Source organism: Emydura macquarii, unplaced genomic scaffold (genome assembly GCF_026122565.2).
Source record: "Emydura macquarii macquarii isolate MOO-44397 ecotype Brisbane River unplaced genomic scaffold, CSIRO-AGI_Emac_v2 contig_2205, whole genome shotgun sequence".
In the NCBI taxonomy this organism is placed as follows: domain Eukaryota; kingdom Metazoa; phylum Chordata; order Testudines; family Chelidae; genus Emydura; species Emydura macquarii.
Genome location: NW_027132342.1, coordinates 24,160,066 through 24,180,843, shown reverse-complemented (window position 1 = coordinate 24,180,843; position 20,778 = coordinate 24,160,066). Strand labels below are relative to the sequence as shown.

At 41.7% G+C, this 20,778-nt stretch overlaps 1 protein-coding gene across 9 annotated transcripts in view; it reads left to right on the top strand.

Moving 5' to 3' along the window:
• The window catches only part of TMPO (thymopoietin), a 45,786-nt gene that overhangs the window by 10,292 nt on the left and 14,716 nt on the right, over nt 1-20,778 (top strand). For all 9 annotated transcript variants that reach the window (XM_067559755.1, XM_067559756.1, XM_067559754.1 and 6 more), the window contains exons 2-3: nt 6,416-6,542; nt 10,081-10,239. In XM_067559755.1, the coding sequence (XP_067415856.1) occupies nt 6,416-6,542; nt 10,081-10,239 (286 nt within the window). The remainder of the gene's footprint in view (nt 1-6,415; nt 6,543-10,080; nt 10,240-20,778) is intronic.

Below are 20,778 nucleotides of genomic sequence, written 5' to 3'. Positions count from 1 at the left end.
CCATTCATGTTGCTGAAAGTGGGGGAGATGGAAGAAGATGTTCTTATCCCAGAGCCTTCTGATTGCCATGAAAGTAGTAGAGCGCTCTCATGTTACTCCTCCCTAAGGCTTTTGGCTTGTCAACTGATGGTATTGTTTCCACTATTTAACCCTTTCTTCCTGTCCATACCTTCATTTGAGTGCCCCTTCCTATTGAATACCCTACATTTGCTGTTGCTCAGAAGCTTCCCAAGTTGCTGCAGAATGAAATTGAATTGATTCTTCTCCGTTTCACTGCTGCCCACAGAGATCTGAAAAAACAGCAATGAAAACTAGCAAGAGTACCAGTTTTCACTCTGCTGTAGCTTGCAGAATCTCCAGGTAGCTGCAGAGACACTAGAGCTGGCTGCACAGAGGTTAATCTGAGGCACAGATGTCCTAACTATTTGTTGTTGGAAGGTTTTCCTTGCATCCTTTACATCTTAAACTTATTTTTCAAATGAAAGCTCTGAATTTGCAGAAGCTGATAGCAGTTTCTTGGGGAAGATTCCTACTTGTTCTAGATGAATTGAGATTTCGCCAGTAACACAGTAAACCATATTTCGTTTCTGGTAGCATTCTAAAATTGTCTTTGAATGTTAAATGTATGTAATTGTTTCCCTCATACCTACCTGTACTCCTCTGGCATGCAAAGGTATTTTGTGGTGTCAGTCTGATCAGTGATACGGCCTTAACATCACTACAATATAGTAGTAGCCTAAACAGATACTAGGGAATCTAGTTTCACATGCTGACTAGAGTTTAAATCTTCAACTCTTTCATTGCCTTGTCCAGTAAGGATTAGGTAGAAAAATTGAGCAAAAGTGAAACTGTTTAAGATGTATGCCATATTTAATATTCTATAAACTGTGTGGCTGATAAACCAATAAGTAAACTTGTGAAAAAGGCCTCTTTTTTGAGTTCTTTTATATTGTATGCTTGATAGTTTTCAACTGTTTTAGATCTAGTTATTGAGGCAATTAAAATGTTTATACTGAGGCAATTAAAAGTGGGGTACATATGGTTTAGGGATATGACTAATCCTCTAATTGGATTACATTTGTACACTAATCCAGTCTCCTTGAGATTGCTTGGAATCCCTTTCTTAATTCCTGAAAGTCTAAGGGAGTTTGCTGGTAGTTTCCACTAAAGATACCTTTTCATTCTTGCTGTGGGTCTGATCAGGCTCAAACTGGCCATTGAGAAGCTTCATTTGTGCATGAATAGAGAGACCAATATGCCATGGGAATTTCTTTGCTAAGAGTCCAAATCTCTGCTCCAGAGCCCAAGAAGATGCATATTATTCGGTGGAAAATCCATAGCAACTGATAACCAGCCAGTTTCAATTGTGAGGCTGGCACTATCAAACCCTGTCACCAATGCCCCATTTAATTTTATTTAAAGTAGTGTGATCCCTGAAATAAGAGCTGATTTAATTGCAAATTTATACAATGCTAAAAGCTGCTCTGAATGGACAGTTAGACAGTTACATGGCTCAGCAATAATACAGCCTGGTCTTTTGGTGTTCTCAACGGCTACTAACTCAAATATTTCCAAAGGAAGATCAATTCTGTATTACAGACTTGATAGCAACCTTTCTAAACATGCTCATTAAATGGTAGAGTACTCATCTGGCTCTTCCAGACAAGACAAGGTGAGAACTCAGTGGCTGTAAAGTGTATGTATGCTTTGCCCATACCCTGTAACTTTGTAACAATACTTTAACAAGCTTCCTTGGCAAAATAAGGCCTTTCTTAGTTGGAAGTAAGCAGGGTTGCAGTTTCTAAGCACACTTTTGCTATTTCCGAACCCCATAGGTTATAAGTGAAGATCTCCTAGGATGAAACAATGGCGTGGAATTTAACATCTGATACTGAAACACAGGGTGGAGTATAAACAAATTTTGATGACTTTCTGTTCAGATATAATGAAAATACCTAATTCTTACTCATAATGAGGACCACAGATCTATGACATTGGGTGCTTTGCTCTATGCAGTCTTGGAGGCAGACAAGTCCTGTCAATCAAAAGTAGAGGAGGTGTGGCTCTACCTCTGTGAAAGCAACAGATTTCATCTCTCTCCAGGCAGACTAGATCCTTGTTGCTGTAGAGCAGATTTAAGGAAGAGAGGACTGGGGGACAAAGGAGGAGAGTTAAAATCGCCAGGCTGACCAAGTCTGCCTTTATCAACAGAGAATATTTGCTTTTTCCTCAGCTGCTGGGGCTACCAGAGTGTGGCCTAGCAAAGAAGATTGAGAGGGAAAACTAGACATTGTCTCCTGCATCTCCCCAGCTGATTAAGTGCCTACATGGATATCTGTACCTGTTCTGTGGAGACCCAGGTCTCTGAAGTGCTCAGGCAGGGGGAGGGTTTCTTGCAGTCTCCCTCTGTGAAGGGGCAGCTCCCAAGAAGCAGTGGCAGTATTTCAATAGCAAAATCCCACAGGCCTGACACAGGTGACCCTGGGATTGGCAAGCAGTGGTTCCCCAGGCCCCACTAGGCTGAACCATGGTATCATAGGGCCAGCAAAGCTTCCCATCAAAGTCACCAGAGTCGACAGTCCGAGCCATGTTGTCTGGCTGCGAAGCAGCTGCCCTGCCTCTCCCTGCATTGCTGCAGTGGCAGGAACGTACTGACTGGGATCTGGAGACAAAGCAAGGTGAGCCTAGTAAGGGGCCCTCGGGCCCAACCTCTTCCTTCATTCCAGAGCATGCTTCCCTTCATAAATCTTCTGAGTGCGTGAATATTCAGCACCTGTTTCCCCTGTTCACTCCATGAAGTAGAATGACAGATACAGTCCTCCAAAAGAAGCTCCCCTCTTTATGCCTTTGACTACATTTGCTTTTCCCAGTTTGCTCCCTTCACATCAAAGGGAAAATTGAATGTTACAGCTGACTGGTTTAGAAGGCAAGAGTTAAATCATCCAGAATGGAAATTACACCCAAAGGTGTCTAATCTCCTAGTAAAGAAAATTAGTCTCTCAGCAGTCATCTGTTTTGCCTCCCACTGGAATCACAAGGTTTTAGTGTTCTCTTGCTGGTTGGTTCACAGTCAAGGCAACAGATTTCTGGTCATCTTTGCAACAAGATAAGTTTCTTACAAGCTTTTCCCCCACTTTCCCTCTCCTTACCTGAATGCCTCAGGAGAGAACTAGCACTGGAAATTCTGGTATTCCTAGACTGGCCAAGGAGGGCTTGGTTCTCTGAGCTCCTTGACAAGGTACAAACACCTCCTATGTGTTTTCCATCCAGAAGGGATATCCTCTTACACAGGCTACTAACGCATCAGACTCCAGACAGTCTGAGCCTAGCTGCCTCATTCTTGAACAGATCCTCTGAGGCCAAAGAGATTATTCAGAGTGCCAGTATCCACAATTTTTGCTTCCAAACATAAATAGACTAATTCAGCATATTTAAGGATCCAATTGAGCTTTAAACCACTGGTGCTAGGATGTTGCCTCCCACATCTGCATCGATACCACATGTTTTCAGATTTCTTCAAAATGGACTCGGATTAGGCCTGGCAGTTCAGGTTCTCAGAGGTAAGGTTGCTGCTTTGTCTAGCATACTTAGTGCAGTAGACAGGTAGTGAATTTCATCTTACCCATGTGTCCAACATTTTAGCACTTTTGAGAGTAATATCTTTTACATCTTCCTGCTATGTATAAAGTTCTCTTATTGAATTTTACCTGGTGTTCTCAGTGCCATTATAGGCTCTCCATTTGAACCACTCATTAAGGTGTCTCATTACTGTCTAACCCTTAAAATGGCCTTTGTTGATGACAGTCTTGTCTGAGCACAGGATATCTGATCAGTGGCGTACCATGAGTCTTTAATACCTGGAGGCCAAGCCTGCATTTGCCCCCCTCCCCTCCGGATCTCACCCCACCCCCCGCACGCAGGGCAGGAGCTATAAGACGCTCTCCCCCCCCCCCAACTGCCCTGGGGAGGTTCCTGGGTGGGAACATGCCACTTACCTCCTCCAGTCGCCCCTCAGAGCCCCCTGTGCGTTGTGACGGGCCAGCCTGGCCAGGCCACTTCCTGCAGGCCAGCACCCCCTCCCCCCCTCAGTACACCACTGCATCTGATTTAGGAGCTCTTCCCTTGAGCTATAAGGCTAAAGTGATACTCAGAACTGACTTTGTCTGCATGCTGAAGATTAACTCCAGGCTTGGTATAGCACAGAAAGTCGTTCTTCCATCGCTCTGTCCAGCTCCATTGCACTCCAAAGACAAATTTTGGTATTCTTTGGATGTCTGCAGAACTCTCAAAGTGCATATTAATCACACCGGTCAGAATGACAAATGTTTTTGTACTTTATTATCCAGTGTCCAAGGGAAAGAGAACTTCAAAGTCCTCCATTTCCAGGTGACTGAGATGCTGTATCTCAGAAGCATACAAGTCAAGCCTAACTCTGTCTTCCAGTATCAGAGCTCATTGCTCTAGAGCTGTGGTAGCTTCATGAGCAGAAATATCATTTGCCTCACACAAGAAAATCTGTAAAGCAGCTATCGGGTCATACCACCTTCAGATTCTACAAGTTGGACATCCAGTCCTTGGTAGATAAACACTCCTCACTGTAGCATTCCAAAAAATCTCAGGAAAGAATTATCCTCTTTAACGCCTATACATAATAGTATATGATCCTCGTCGCCAATCCTTTTCTGAGTGGACACTGCTATAAAATCCCTGTGTCACTGATTTGCCATGGACTTCATTACAAACAAGAATAGGAAAATTTATCTGTAAAATTTACCTGAAAACTTCCCATCTTGGAGTAAGGAAGTCCACCCATCCTGAACATTCTGTTAATTGGAAAAGAGTGAATTATTACTTGGCACTCAGTTACTCACTGAAATCGTTGCTTTGCAGGAGGCTTGTTCTGTTTAGTCTTAATACTTAATTTCCCTCACAGATATAGAGGAAAATTTAGCTTTTTAGGCTGTGGAAGTGTAGCAACTGGTGGTTTCTCAGCAGTGGAGCCACACCTCCCCTCCCTCTGACAAATTTGGTCAGTCTCCAAGGCTGCATAGAGCAGATTACCCAATGTTGTGGATCTGCAGGCCTCATTATTTCAAGAAAGAAAATTTTCAGGTAAGACACAGATACATTTCCTATTGAGGAACAGTGCAGCTTGGCAGCGAGTTATCAAATTTGTAGACACTGTGTATTGCTGATTGCCTTTTTTGTCTGCAATGACCAACTTAAAATTTCATCAGTAGTAGCACTAGTGGAGACAGGAATGAAGACAGGATTTGGGAATTTATTTATTTATTTACTAACGTGTATGTAACTCTCCACAGTGTGCTGGGGTGAGGCAGGAGCAAAGCAACTCATGAGTCCATTACTTCTTTAAGAGGAGAAAGGTGTTCAAAGGCCCAAAACTTCCAAAAGGATGGAGTCCTGCAAGGTGGGGGAGGATGGGCACGAAGATATGCTACTGGAAACTAAGTATACACATACCTTTGCCATCACACCCCATAAGCTATTTTTCAGCTGGGCTAGTAGGCTTAGTCTTCAGGCAAATAGGAGTTGGGAAAGTTTTCAAACCTGATTTATCCAATTGTAGGACATAAGACTTCTGATGGCCTGCGTTTAGTCTCAATCAGCATGCAGGATAAGAAAAACTAGTAAGACCTGATCTCTCAGAGAACCTTAGAACCAGCAGTGTACCATGGGTCTCCGGTGCCCAGGGGCCAATACATGTATTTGTGCTCCCCATCGGCGGCAGCACCCCACGGGGGGGGGGATTTGCGGGCCCATTTCCTGCTCTCCACCACATCCTCCTCCTCCCCGCTGTGGGGCAGTGGGTGCTGCGGCATTAGCGTAACAAGGGGGCCATACACCTGGGTGCTGACCTGAGAGGGGCGCTGGCCGGGCCCTCCTCAGAAGAGCCGCCCCCTGCTGACATCCCCAGTGGCCGTGTTGATCCAGCCTGTGGCTCCTTCATTGTGCCCGGCAGAGGGGCCAGTTACAAACTCTGCCAGTAAGAGTTTTTGGCACATCCCTGGTGGCTGCGCCAACCAGGTGTAGTGAGGAGAGGATGCGGTTCTTCCAAGGAGGACCTGGCCAGCACGTGCGCCCCCACCCATGGCCGGCACCCTGGGGCATGGCTCCCTCCTCCTCTCCCTTGGTACGCCTCTGCTTAGAAAACTGCTTTCACTTCTAAAACTGGACAGCTGGTCCATGTTCATTTAAGATTTCTGTGCTGTGTGAAATATTTTTTTTATCTGGCATTGTTAAAGGGATCATTAAACAAAAATGAGTGAATATCAAAACTTCTGTCCTCTGTTGCTTCAGTACTGCCCATATGCATTCTCTCTACACCTTCAATAGGGAGAGACACTTTGGTTTTGTAATGTGTGGAGAAATGGTGTATTTCTTTTTTCCATTACAGAAAGCCACAAAGAAAACAGACAAACCCAGGCTGGAGGAGAAAGATGATCTAGATGTATCAGAGCTTAGTAATGAAGACCTTCAAGAGCAACTTGCAACATATGGAGTGATCCCTGGTCCAATTGTAGGTAGGTAAAAGCTGTTGAATACTACAGATTTACTGTGTATAATTATATACAAATATTGCTTCACACATAATATATGATCTGTGTTCCAGATCTTATAATCTAAAGGGCTCATAAGATACTCTAAATTTTCTGTGAGATGTATTTTTATTTTACGTAAAGCAAATACAGTATACTTCTGGTTCTTGCAACAATCACTGCTAGAGAGAGTTTGTACCTCAAACAGGCGATTTAACTTATAAATATCCACAAATGTGAAATTAAAGTTTACATTAATAAGAAGACTAAGAGTACAGCCTTAGAATTGGAGTGGATTGATTTAAATCAACAACCCTTAATTTAAATCCATTTTAATATTGTTTTGCACTTGTACTTTAGTTAATTAGCCTCTTTTTTAGGAAAGTGGTTGTACTCATTAAAACATGCTCTTAAATGTGCTAGATACGTAAGGTAAAATAAGTTTATCAACATATGTTGCATTTAAAACTAATTGACTTATTAAACAAATGTTGCCTGTAGTTAGTGAACTGATTTGTTTCCAGTCAGCAGGTCCTTCCAAGATTTTTTAGAACTATAGATCTCATGCTTTCCCACCTAGTTCATATTTGTAGTTTGGAAGCGGAAGACAAACTTTGGTGCTTTTTCAACATCATCAGTTACTCAGATTTGAAGTAGTAATTTGAAATAAAGAAAACTACCTCTTCTGCACTTCAACAAACTCTGTTTCTAAGTGCTTATCCAGTGGCTTGACTACCTTGTAAACTTCAGCAGCAAACATACTGCATAATATTTTATCGAATGTAAATTACTTTAATAGATTATAGTAAATTTAGGCCTAAACATAGGTTGTCATACCTTCAGATATTTTTATAAAAATGTTTAAATCTAAACCTATTTAAAATTAAATCTGATCTTTAAAAAAAACACTTTCATTACCTTTGTTCAAAACACTTTTCTATAATATGAACACACAGTTCATGGAGTAGGTTTGAGAAACTGGGCATTAGACTGCCATATCGCCAATAATCTATGTACCTTTCTGTGCCTCATAACTTTCATAGGTCACCTGCACAGCAGACTGACCAGTCATGAGAAAATTTGCATTGCTCAGCAAGCTGATGTGAAGAAAACATGATGCACAGTAATGTTAAGGAGTAATGGAAGGCAGAGATGGGAACTCAAATATAAACTCTTTCACATTGCAACTCCCTGTTCTAAATTCTTTGTTTTCTTTCCTCTCCCCGAAAAATCCTTTTGAGTATGCATCCCCAAGACTGTAGTAATCTCAGAATGCGACTGCATTGAGACGGAGGTCTGGGTGCCACTGGTCTCTTTAAAACACGAAGGATTGGATTTTCCTACTCTAAACTGCTTGCTATGGGAAGACTCCTTCCCCAGTTGGAATAGATTCAAACATCTAAATTGCTGGTGTAGGTATATACATAGCATGTTTCGTGTTCTCTGCAGCAGAGCTCTAATGGAACTGTTAGCCACAGAGATATGTTAGGCCTCTCTCAAACTTACCTGGTATGATTTTCATGACTGGTATGACCAAAGTGTGCATCAACAGCCAGTGCAACAACCTATATGAAACCCTTCATGTAACAGTGGAGGAAGAACCACCTGCAAAATCCAAATGTTTAAGCAATAATTGGGAAGATTCCTTAATTTGAATCAGAATAAAATAGATTTAGTAATATACCACAAATGAATCATACTGTCTTCAGAAAGACACTGCCATTCCCTCAGAAGAAAGAGCCTGCCAAGTTTTTCTTGAGTAGAAACAAAGCTACATTAGCTACTTTCAGGGCTTTGACAGCCTCCATATGCTTTGTGTGAGTAGTTCTGATATGGAAGGGATGCACTGGACCTCATAGTTCTTCAGCCTATAAAATTTGAGGGAGAAGGGTAAAAGCCCCACTTTGAGATCTCTGTAGTTACAGTTATATCAGATATGCACTTAGATATCCTGTTTTTCATAGCTGGAATAAAGGTCTACAGTGTTTGTCTTGTATTTATACTGTGATAGCACCTAGTAGAAGTGCACATCCAGGCCAAACAGTTGGCACCACCAAATATTATGTGGGAAAGCTGTCTAGACAAGAAATTAGGAAGACCCTAATGTCTGAATCAAGACAAGAAGGAATATAAGCTCAAAATCCTATAAATCCAGTAGTTCTAAGGTCTTAGCAAGCAAATACAACAAGAGAACCAATACAACAGGGGTAAATAGATTGAGGGCAAACTCATAGAATACTCCCAAAATTCTTTGAAGCAGAGAGAATGATTTGCTAGTAGTTTCTATTTGCAGAAAGCTGGATGCTTACCACATTAGATGAATGACTTCTGGCTATGGCCCAGAAGGGATACGTGAGAGAAATTGTTCAAAACTCTCAAATGCATGTTTAAACTTCTAACAATCCATAAAAGAAAGTGACTAAGAAGGAAGTAATGCTCCTTTTAGATATTTCTAATAGAAACTGTTTTTTTGCTTGCTAATCTTGGTTCACAGTTGGTCGTATAGGAACAGAGCAGTAATTTATCTGAATTACTTTAATAAGCTTCTGAGAGGTAGACACTGATGTCCACCTTGGTGGCCATCTCCCAGAGATTGTTTTCTCACTCATAGACCTGAAGGAGATAGGTATATAGGGCATATCTGTAGAGCTTGCAGGAGGTTCCTTCATTTAATCAGCACTTGTCTCTGTCTTTCCACAGCTCCTTGAGTACTTGTATGAAAGTACTGATACTTCTGATAGTGGCCCCTGGTGGGAAATAATTTCCGTTACTTTTATGGGAAGTTGTTTAGTTAGGGGTCTCTCCCAGAGACTAGGCAATAGCAGTCAACTATGTACAGACCAGATCCTGGAAAAGCAAAAGCTGAAAACTGCTATTTAGGAGGTCCATGGTTCCTTTGATTTCACTGAAAACTCATTGTGCCTCTAGGGGATGATTTTGTGTATGGATACCTAGCAATGGGCCAGATTCCTTTTGTTGCTTCCACACTTTCTCCTCTCATGCTTTGGATGCCAGGCATTTGCCCAAGTGGCACTCTTTACTTCCAATGCCTAATTCTGAGTGCAGAATCAGACCTTTTGAGAAAGCTAAAGACCAACAGATCTGTGGACCCTGAAGAAAAGAGGTGCTTAGCTCAGCATGGATACATCTTTCTATTAACCCACTAACAGTTAAACAATGAAACTAACCTGTCACTTGCATGATTGATTGGGGAAGAGAGGCGTATGGCTCAAGAAAAGATCCAGCATGCTTTCTTCATAATATAGCATGTCTCATGGAATCCAAATTTAGATAAAATAGGTGAGTAGAATGCTCTGACTTTAAAAAAAACACCAAGAAAAAGGCACATCCTGTTTTGAGTAGCTTTTTACTTTCTAAACTTGCTTGGCCAAACAGGAAAATCATAACAGAAGTAGCTAGTGAGACCCCCAAAGGTATGTAGACCAGGTAGGTCCAACATTGGAGTCAAGTAAAGGTGCAAGGTCTATCTAATTCTTTGAAAATATTTTCTGCCTTGTTACAGCTACTACAAGAAAGCTCTATGAGAAGAAATTGCAGAAACTGATGGAACACGGCCCAGAGTTGGGGTCTTCGACACCTCTATCAACAGTTTCCTCATCAGCTGAGAACACCAAACAGAATGGAAATAATGATTCTGACCAATACAGTGACAACGAAGAAGGTAAAATTAAAGTGAAAACTCAAAATAAACAGAAATCACTTAATTTAGGAATGGGTACTTGTAACTGTACCTACATAAGGAAACTTATGAGCGAGAACAAATACTTCTTTCATAGTAATGACATGCTGGGGGCAGAATGAACTTTTCTCAAAATTGGGATTGGCTCTGAATCTGAACTCACTAATATTGACCACTGTATCAGGGCGGTGCATGGAGCAAGTAGGAATTTGGACATGTGAGTGGGCTGAATAAAGCCACGGAGCTGAGTTGCTGGCTCTTTCCTTTTTGAGATGTTATCAAGCCTGGCAGCAGAGGAGTCCAGGAATTTCTCCTTTAAGAGTATCAGCTGTGAGTACAGTGTCCCAGACACTACCACTACTTCATGAGGATTGAGAAGAGCCAGAAAGTAGAACAGGTGGCACTGTTACTTTCTATGTATAACGTGAGAGAGGAATCTAGATGTGGAAAAAGCTGAAGTACTCAATTTTTTTTTTTTTTTTTTTTTGGCCTGTCTTCACAGACAGGATCAGCTCCCAGACTACTTCTCTGGGCAACACAGAATGGGGAGGAGGTGAGCAGCCCTCAGTGCTGAAAGAACAGGTTCAGGACTACTTTAAAAGGCAGGACATGCACAAGTCCATGAGGCCAGATGCAATGCATCTGAGGGTGCTGGGAGAGTTGGCTGATGTGATTGCGGAGCTGTTGGCCATTATCTTGAAAATTCATGGCAATAGGGAGAGATCCTGGATGATTGGAAAAAGGCAGATAGAGTGCCCATCTTCAAAAAAGGGAAGGAGGAGGATCTGGGGAACTATAGACATGTCATGGAGCAGGTCCTCAAGGAATCCATTTTGAGGCACTTGGAAGAGAGGAAGGTGATCAGGAATAGTCAGCATTGATTCACCAAGGGCAAGTCTTGCCTGACCACCCTGATTGCTTTCTATGATGAAATGAGTGGCTCTGTGGATGTGGGGGAAGCAGTGAACATGGTATACCTTGACTTTAGCAAAGCTTTTGATATGGTCTCCCGCAGTATTCTTATCAGCAAGTTAAAGTAGTATGGGTTGGATGAATGGACTATAAGGTGGCTAGAAAGCTGGCTAGTTTGTCGGGCTCAACGGGTAGTGATGAACAGCCCCATGTCTAGTTGATAGCCGGTAACAAGCAGAGTGCCCCAGGGGTCAGTGCTGGGGCCGGTTTTGTTCAACATCTTCATTAATGATCTGGAGGATGGGTGAATTGCACCCTCAGCAAGTTTTGTAGATGACACTAAGCTGCAGGAGAGTGGTAGATATGCTGGAGGGCAGGGATAGCATACAGAATGATCTAGACAAATTAGAGATTTGGGCCAAAAGAAATCTGATGAAGTTCAACAACAAAGGACAAGTGCAGGGTCCTGCACTTAGGACGGAAGAATCCCATGCACTGCTACAGACTGGGGACCAACTGGCTACGCAGCAGTTCTGCAGAAAAGATCTGGGAGTTACAGTGGACAAGAAGCTGGATATGATTCAACAGTGTGCCCTTATTACCAAGAAGGCTAATGGCATATTGGGCTGCATTAGAAGTAGCATAGCCAGCAGATCAAGGGAAGTGATTATTCCCCTCTATTCGGCACTGGTGAGGCCTCATTTTGTTTACTGTGTCCAGTTTTGGGCCTCCCACTACAGAAAGGATATGGACAAATTGGAAAGAGTCCAACCGAGGGCAACAAAAATGATTAGGGGGCTGGAGCACATGATTTATGAGGAGAGGCTGAGGGAACTAGGCTTGCTTAGCCTGCAGAAGAGAAGAACGAGGGGGGATTTGATAGCAGCCTTTAACTACCTGAAAGGGGGTTCCGGGGAAGATGGAACTTGGCTGTTCTCAGCGGTAGTGGATGACAAAACAAGGAGCAATGATCTCAAGTTGCAGTGGCGGAGATCTAGGTTGGATATTAGGAAAAACCTTTTCACGAGGAGGGTGGTGAAGCACTGGAATGGATTACCTAAGGAAGTGGTGGAATCTCCATCCTTAGAGATTTTTAAAGTGCAGCTTGACAAAGCCCTGGCTGGGTGGGATGATTTAGTTGGGGTTGATCCTGCTTTGAGCAGGGGGTTGGACTAGATGACCTTCTGAGGTCCCTTCCAGCCCTAATCTTCTGTGATTCTATGAATCTCTGTTTAACTGCCAGGGTAGAAGGAGGAAGACAGGAGTGAGCCTGCATGCTAATGGGTGGAAGGTAGTGAAAGATTTGTCAGAGTGCAAACCTCTAATTGTGAGGATAACTAACTTTGGAATCAATTACCAAGAGAGATGGTAAATTTCCCATCACTTGAAGTGTCTAGAAGATACTGATTTTTGTAAAAAGATTATCTAGTTCATCAACAAATAGTGAGGCTTAATGCTTCTATTACTGAGTGTCATTCTGTGGCCTGTTATGCAGGAGGTCAGAGATGATCTGAATAGTCTCCAGTCTTGAAATCTCTAGGGAAAAGGAGAGCTGGAAAAGATAGGGGAACACAATGTTCCCCCTCCTCCCTTCCCTTAAATGTGATAACATGTTTTCTTGGAGTTGATTGGTGCAAAAAACCCACAAAGATTAAAGACAAATGGTAGCTACGTGATTGTCAAGTATATTTAGTCCTCAGACAAAAAGACACGCGTCCAGAATGAAGGGATTGCAGTTCTGTAAGTAGAATACAATAATAGCTTCCAACCTGTTAACTAGTTGCTAATACGTAGTGCTTTTCAGTTCTAGCTCTCAAAGCACTTTTCAAAGAAGGGTAAGTCTAATTATACTCCTCTTATACTTGGGGAAACAGGTCACATTACAGGTCAGCAGCAAAGCCCGAAATAGAATGCACATCTCGGAACTCCTGCACAATGCTGCCACCCCCACCTCAGCACCTGCTTTTATATCTAGCTTTGGATAGATATGTAGTGATAGAAGTGTATTTTTTGTTTTTTTTTAAAAGCACCTAACCTATTAAAGTCTTGCCAGAACAGTCCAGATCTGCTAAAAATATTGGTACAGACATTGGACAGAAAAGCAGGGTGTCTTTAATTCAGAATTCTGTCAGTTTAAACTGGCCTGTTGTCCGTTGCTCTCCGACAGTTTTTCTGCCAGTTTGATCCAATGAATTGTCATGACTTTGCAAGCATAGGTTTGGGGTAGAACTTAAAATCTTCAAACAACCAGTGCTCAGAGTTGTCCTGGGTTGTAACTTATCAGAAGTATAGGAACTGGAAATTTGTATTTACGAATTCTATATCTTTTAATATTTATCATCTGATGTCGTTATCCCTGTTGGTGACTCTGTTCCACACAGACTAATGGCCGTTTTAAGCAGGTTTATAATTTTCATCTAAAAAAATAAATATGCGTTCCTGGGCCCAGAGGTGTGCCATAAGGCTTCTTTAAAGAGGGATGGGGAAGCGGGAGCCACGTATGCTACCGAAAGTTAAAGGGTTGTGTTCTCTTGGAAGAAAGCTAATGAGCGCTGTGTTTGACAGAAACAGTTAGCCAGCGCTCTGGCAAAGTGGAGGCTTGAAGCTGAAGTAGTGAATTTTTTAATGCAGTTATGTGTTAGACAGGTCTCCCTCGTCTATCACCATAATACGCTTGATTTATATTCATACATAGAAGCTTTATTTTGACATAAAGGTCTTCCAGGAAACTATAGAACACTTTCTCTCTTAAAATTTTTGTATATCTAACCGAAGTAATGACCAACAGAGAGGACAGAATGAAATTACCTACTGGTATCTATAGTCATTTCTTCTAACTAAGAAATGCTCAAAGATGGAAGAAATAATGGAAGTTGGACTCATATATTTGAGTTTTTATAGCTCTTTGGCTTCTTGGTAACGAGTTCATAACAGCTCAGTGTAATGATGTATGGGAGCTGAAGTAAGAAGGTGATACATGATAAAATTACGAATAACTTATTTGAGAAACAGGATGCATGGGAATAACTTCTATTGCACTAACTTCTGTTGGTAAAAGACAGACAAGATTCCGAGCTGCACAGAGCTCTTCAGATCTGGGAAATGTAATCAGAGTCACAGCTAAACACAAGGTGAGACCAATTGTTAAGCATAGGCTTTAACAGGTGTTGCAAAATGAAGCAGGTCATTAATACCTCTATACTCCAAGAACCAAAGAAGGTTAGTGGGTTACAGATTGTTGTAAAGAGACATAAAACTAGTATCCCTTTTGAGTCCATGATGTTAGTGTCAACTAAAGTTCTGAATTTAACCTGATACCATAATAATATGTGGAGAATTAGAAGAATTCTTTCACCAATTCTGCCTCAAAGAATTCTTTCACAGCAATAATGATACCACCTGCAACTACCAAATCCACACTGACAGTCAGAAGAGGAAAAAAACTAGCTAACTGGACACCACACAGTGAATAAAACCACACACTTGATTGTTACATTAATTGCTTCAGGCATAGGTGGAGTTTGACAGCTTAATTTGGGGGGGCAGATGCCTCCCGCCCAGTCCCGGCATGCAGCCGGGAGGTGGGCTGCAGCTACCTGCTTCCTGCCCGATCCCCGTTCCCAGCCAGGAGGTGGGCAGGCAGGCTGCAGCCGCCCGCCTTCCAGCTGGTCCCAACACATAGCCGGGACCCTGGCAGCAGCAGCCTCCTCCCATCCAGTCCTGGTGCACCAGCAGAAGGATTTATAAAGAGGCAATACGACATTTTCCGTCTTACCTATCCCTTTCCTAATGATTCACAACATTCCGTTAGCTTTTTTGACTGTCGCTGCAAATTGAGTGGATGTTTTCAGAGAACCCTCCCCAATGACTCCAAGATCTTTCTTGAGTGGTAACAACTAACTTAGACCCCCATCATTTTATGTGTATAGTTGGGATTATGTTTTCCAGTGTGCATTACTTTCCATTTATCAACATTGAATTTCATCTGCCATTTTATTGCCCAGTCACCCCGTTTTGTGAGATCCCTTTGTAACTCTTTACTGTCTGTTTTGGACTTAACTATCTTGAATAGTTTTGTATCATCTGCAAATTTTGCCACCTCACTGTTTACCCCTTTTTCCAGATCATTTATGAATATGTGGAACAGTACTGATCTCAGTACAGACTCCAGAGGGACACAACTATTTACCTCTCTCCATTCTGAAAAATGACCATTTATTCCTGCCCTTTGTTTCCTATCTTTTAATCAGTTACTGATCCAGGAGAGGACCTTCCCTCTTCTCCCATGACCGCTTTCTTTGCTTAAGAAACTTTGGTGAGGAACCTTGTCAAAGGCTTTCTGAATATCTAAATACACTATATTCACTGGGTCACCCTTGTCCGCATGCTTCTTGACAAAGAATTCTAGGAGATTGGTAAGGTTTCCCTTTACATTAAATGATTTCCCTTTACAAAAGCCACGTTGACTCTTCCCCAACAAATCATATTCATCTATGTGTATGATAATTCTGTTCTATACTATAGTTTCAACCAGTTTGTTTGCCTGGCACTGAAGTTAGGCTTACAGGTTTGTAATTGCTGGGATCGCCTCTGGTGCCTTTTTTAAAAATTGGCATACCATTAGTTATCCTCCAGTCATCTGGTACAGAAGCCATTTTAAATAATTGATAGGTTACATACCACAATTAGTAGTTCTGCAATTTCATATTTGAGTTCCTTCAGAACGCTTGGATGGATACCGTCTGACCCTGGTGACTTATTACTGTTTAATCTATTTTTTCCAAAACCTCCTCTGACACCTCAATCTGGGACAGTTCCTCAAATTTGTCACCTGAAAAGAATGGCTCAGGTTTGGGAATCTCCTTCACATGCAAAGAGTTCATTTAGTTTCTCCACAATAACCATATCTTCCTTGAGTGTTCCTTTAGTATCTCAATGGTCCAGTGGACCAACTGGTTATTTAGCAGGCTTCCTGCTTCTGCTGTACTTAAACTTTTTTTTTTTTTGCTGTTATTTTTTGATTCTTTGTCTTGCTGTTCTTCACATTCCATTTTGGCCTTCCTAATTATATTTTTATGCTTCATTTGTCAGAGTTTATGCTCCTTTCTATTTTCTTCAGTAGGATTTAATTTCAGCTTTTTAAAGGAAGTCTTTTTGCCTCTGATTCTTTTACTTTGTTTAGTCATGGTGGCACTTTTTGGTCCTTTTACAATGTTTTTTAATTTGGGGTATATATTTAAATTGAGCTTCTATTATGGTATCTTTAAAAAGTTTCCATGCAACTTGCAGGGATTTCACTTTTGGCACTGTACCTTTTAAATTCTGTTTAACTTCATCATTTTTTGTGTAGTTCCCCTTTCTGAAATTAAATGCTACTGTAGTGGGCTGCTTTGGTGTCTCCTGCGCCCTCTCTCACAGGGATGTTAAATTTTATTATGTTATGGTCACTATTACCAAGTGGTGGTTGCCTCTACTCTTGTGGGTTCCGGGACTAGTTGCTCCAAGTAGCAGTCATTTAAGGTGTCAAGAAACTTTATCTCTGCATCCTGTCCTGAGGTGACATGTACCCGGTCAATATGAGGATAGTTGAAATCTCCCCGTTATTATTGAGTTTTTTATAGCCTCTCTATTCTCCCTGAGCATTTCACAGTCACTATTACCATCCTGGTCAAGTGGCCAGCAGTATATCCCTACTGCAATATTCTTACTATTTAAGTATGGAATTACTATCTATAGAGATTCTATGGTATAATTTGGTTCATTTAAGATTTTTATTTCATTTGACTCTATACTTTCACATATAGTGCCACTCCCCAGCCAATATGACCTATTTTGTCCTTCTGATATATTTTGTACCCTGGTTTTAATATGTCCCATTGATTATCCTCATTCCACCAAGTTTCTGTGATGCCTATTATATCAATATTCTCATTTAATATGAGGCACTCAAGTTCACTCATCTTAGTATTTAGACTTCAGCATTTGTATATAAGTACTTCAAAAAAAATTGTCACTTTTGCTAAAATGTCTGCCATGTCATGTAATTGAATGGGTCTTTCTTTTTTTTTTTATTTTTTTATTTGACTGTTTTCTCATCAGATCCTACCCATATTTTATTCTCTTCCATCCTCTCCTCCTCACCAGAATATAGAGAATCTCCATTAATAGATCCTCCCCTAAGGGATATCTCTGTCCAAACCACATGCTCCTCCGCACCTATCGGCTTTCCCTCAGCCCTTAGTTTAAAAACTGCTCTATAGCCTTTTTAATTTTACATGCCAGCAGTCCGGTTCCCTTTTGGTTTAGGTGGAGCCCATCTTTCCTGTATAGGCTCCCCCTTTCCCAAAAGATTCCCTAGTTCCTAATAAATTTTAAACCCCTTCTCCATACATCATGTCATCCACACATTGAGACCCTGCAGTTCTGCCTGTCTAATGGGCACTGCACGTAGAACTGGAAGCATTTCAAAGAATGCTACCATGGAGGTCCTGGACTTCAATCTCTTACCTACCAGTCTAAATTTGACCTTTAGGACCTTTCTTCTATCCTTCTCTACATCATTGGTACTTACATGCACCACGACCACGTGCTCCTCCCCACCACTACGCATACATCTGTCTAGATGTCTTAAGAGATCCGCAACCTTTGCATGCAGCAGGCAAATTACCATGCGGTTCTCCTGGTCATCACAAACTCAGCTATCTGTTTCTAATGACCAAGTCCCCCTGTTACTATTTCGTGTCTTTTCTTAATAACTGGAGTTCCCCCTCCCAGAGAGGTATCCTAAGTTTGAGATATCATGACATCATCTGGAAGGAGGGTCCCAACTGTGGGATTGTTTCCCTGGGCTCCAGTTTGATGTTCTCCTTTCCTGAGAAATTCATACTACTCAACAGTACAGAGGCTTTCATAAAAGGGGTGGGACCATTCTAATGTGTCCCAGAAAGTGTCACCTGTGTACCTCTCTGTCTCCCTTAGCTCCTTGAGTTGAGCCCAAAGCCCATCCTGGTCTCCAAAGCCCATAGGCCAGGTTGCACTCAGTACAATAAACTGGATAGCCCCCACTCTGTTGTTGGACTCCTGCTTGCATTCTCTTTTTACTCCTGAAGCTCTTTTTTTTTTTATTATTATTGTTTGGTTTTTTATAGGGGGGCGGGGGGAAGGTTATTGTCTTTGTTTTACTGCCTCGCAAAACACCCCTGTTCGCTAGCTCCTCTGATTGCTTAGGATTGGGCTTTTTAAATCCTGGTTCTTCCAGAGTAGCCCTACCCCCTGGTTAAGGCTTGATGAGTGCTAACGGGTTATCAATACTAATAGAAACCATTCTCAAACCACTCACTCCACAAAGGGCTGGTTTCCTCTAGGATGCAACTGACTTTCCAGAAATTACACCATTAACAACCTCCCTCAGCACACTATCCTTACCACCAAGGATGTCACCTAGCTATACACCAGCATATCTCACCATGATGGCATCACTGCCTGCCTCAGATATCTACAGGACAATGGACAACACCAGATATTCATTTGTTTAATCCTTACCCATAACTTTACATTCAACAAACACTTTGTCCAAACCATGGGAACAGCCATGAGTACTAGAATGGATCCCCGATAAGCCAACTTCTTCATGGGCCACCTTGAGCAAAAATTTCTGGAAAAATGCACCACAAAACCAGTTATATACCTGAGGTGCATTGATGATAACCTAAACTCCTTCCTAGACTTCTACCACAACTTCAACAATCATCACTTATCCATCATACTCTCTAGTACACTCCCACGCCAGCATCAACTTCCTGAACAATGCAATCCACTTCAGTAGTGGAACACTACAGACTACTATATATAAGAAGCCTACAGATCATCACACATACCTCCACGGATCCAGGAACCAACTCAGACACCCAGAAATCTGTTATCTACAGCAGGCACTCAGATACCACATAATACGCTCTGATGAGAAAGTCTCAGAAGCACCCTTTAACGTACATAAAACCGCCTTTACCAAACAAGGATACTCCACCAGAAAATCACATCAGGGAATGGGCCGCCCAAACATCCCAGAGAACTGCTTCAGTATGGGGGAGAGGGAGGAGAGAGACTGAACACCCCACACAGGAACCCATGCAGGATATCAGCAAACATTTAAAACCCATATTTGATGAGGACCACATCTTGAAATAAATCTTTCCAGAATCCCTTCCTCTGGCCTTCAAACCCCTACCACCACCCCAAATTTATCATGAGAAGCAAGCTTCTCAGACCAGAATGCACCAATTTAAAGCGGGACCAGACCCTCCCGTAACAGATGCAAGGTAAAAGATTTTACCCCACCCATCTTGTCTCTCTAATAACAGATGATAAACTTTTAGCCGTATCTCCGCTGCTGCAATGATCCGTACACCTCGCAACACACCTTTCAAGATCCGTGGGTCTTAGGCATACATATTACATGTGGTGTACCCCCATCCTACACATCCAATGCCCCAGCAACAGCTATGTGGGTGGAAAAATGAGAAAACAAAAACACCCTATCACCCAGGAGTGGACACTTTTTTTCCACAAAACAATTCCTTCATATCTGAGGTCTCAGTCCTTGTCCTGAAAGGAAACCTGCACAGCACCTTCAAAAGATGACTCTGGAAGCTTAAATTCATAATTTTGCTAGACACTAAAAATCATGGACTCAGTAGGGATACTAGTTTTGTGTCTCATTACAACAGTCTGTAACCTGCTAGCCCTCCTTTTCCCTATAAGTACAGAGGTGTGAATGGTCACTTGAAACGTGTTTAACTCCTATGATTAGCAGTCTATCCTACCTTGTGTTTTTCTGTGACACTGAGTACCTTTCCCAGACCTTAAGAGCTCTGTATAGCTCGAAAGTTTAGTGCTTTTTCCCACTAATGGAAGTTGATGCAATAAAACATATTCTCACCCACCATATCTCTCTCATAACCTGGAAACAATGATGCACATAAGTTGTTTCACTGGACACTGTGTCTTAGATTTTTAAATAGGAAAATAAACTAGAAGATCAGATATACAGTGTTGGGGAGGTTTGATTAACTTGTATCCAGATCCACTGATAAGATAAATAGTATACAGGCCCTCTAGTGAAATCTTATAAGCTTATCCATATACTTTTAAATGTACCTACAGGATTATACTGTATATTACTTGGGAACATCATAACTGCTTAATAAAAATCAAAGATGTTTGCCTCCTCTATCCAACAGAGCAAAGAATTTTAAAGGATACTCTGAAAATGCACTTTTGGAGCACTGTCTGAAATGATTGAACTGATTTGTCTGGACACTTAAAATATGTTCTTGCCAGCTGAAAGGCATATGGCTGAATGCACCCTTGTATTCACACCTTAAACACTGTTGTAATAGTGTTTGCACAAAGCATGCCTTGTTAGGTATCTTTTGAAAACTCATAACTTGCTGATTAGTAATACCATAGTAATATGCATGTAGCAACATTATGTGTAAAGTTACGAACATAAGCTGGAATCATTACTGAAGTATGTCTCCCAGATAAGTCTGGGGAGCAGCTAAACCAGTTTCCCAAAGACAGAGGGCAAGCTGACAGTCCAGCCAGGTG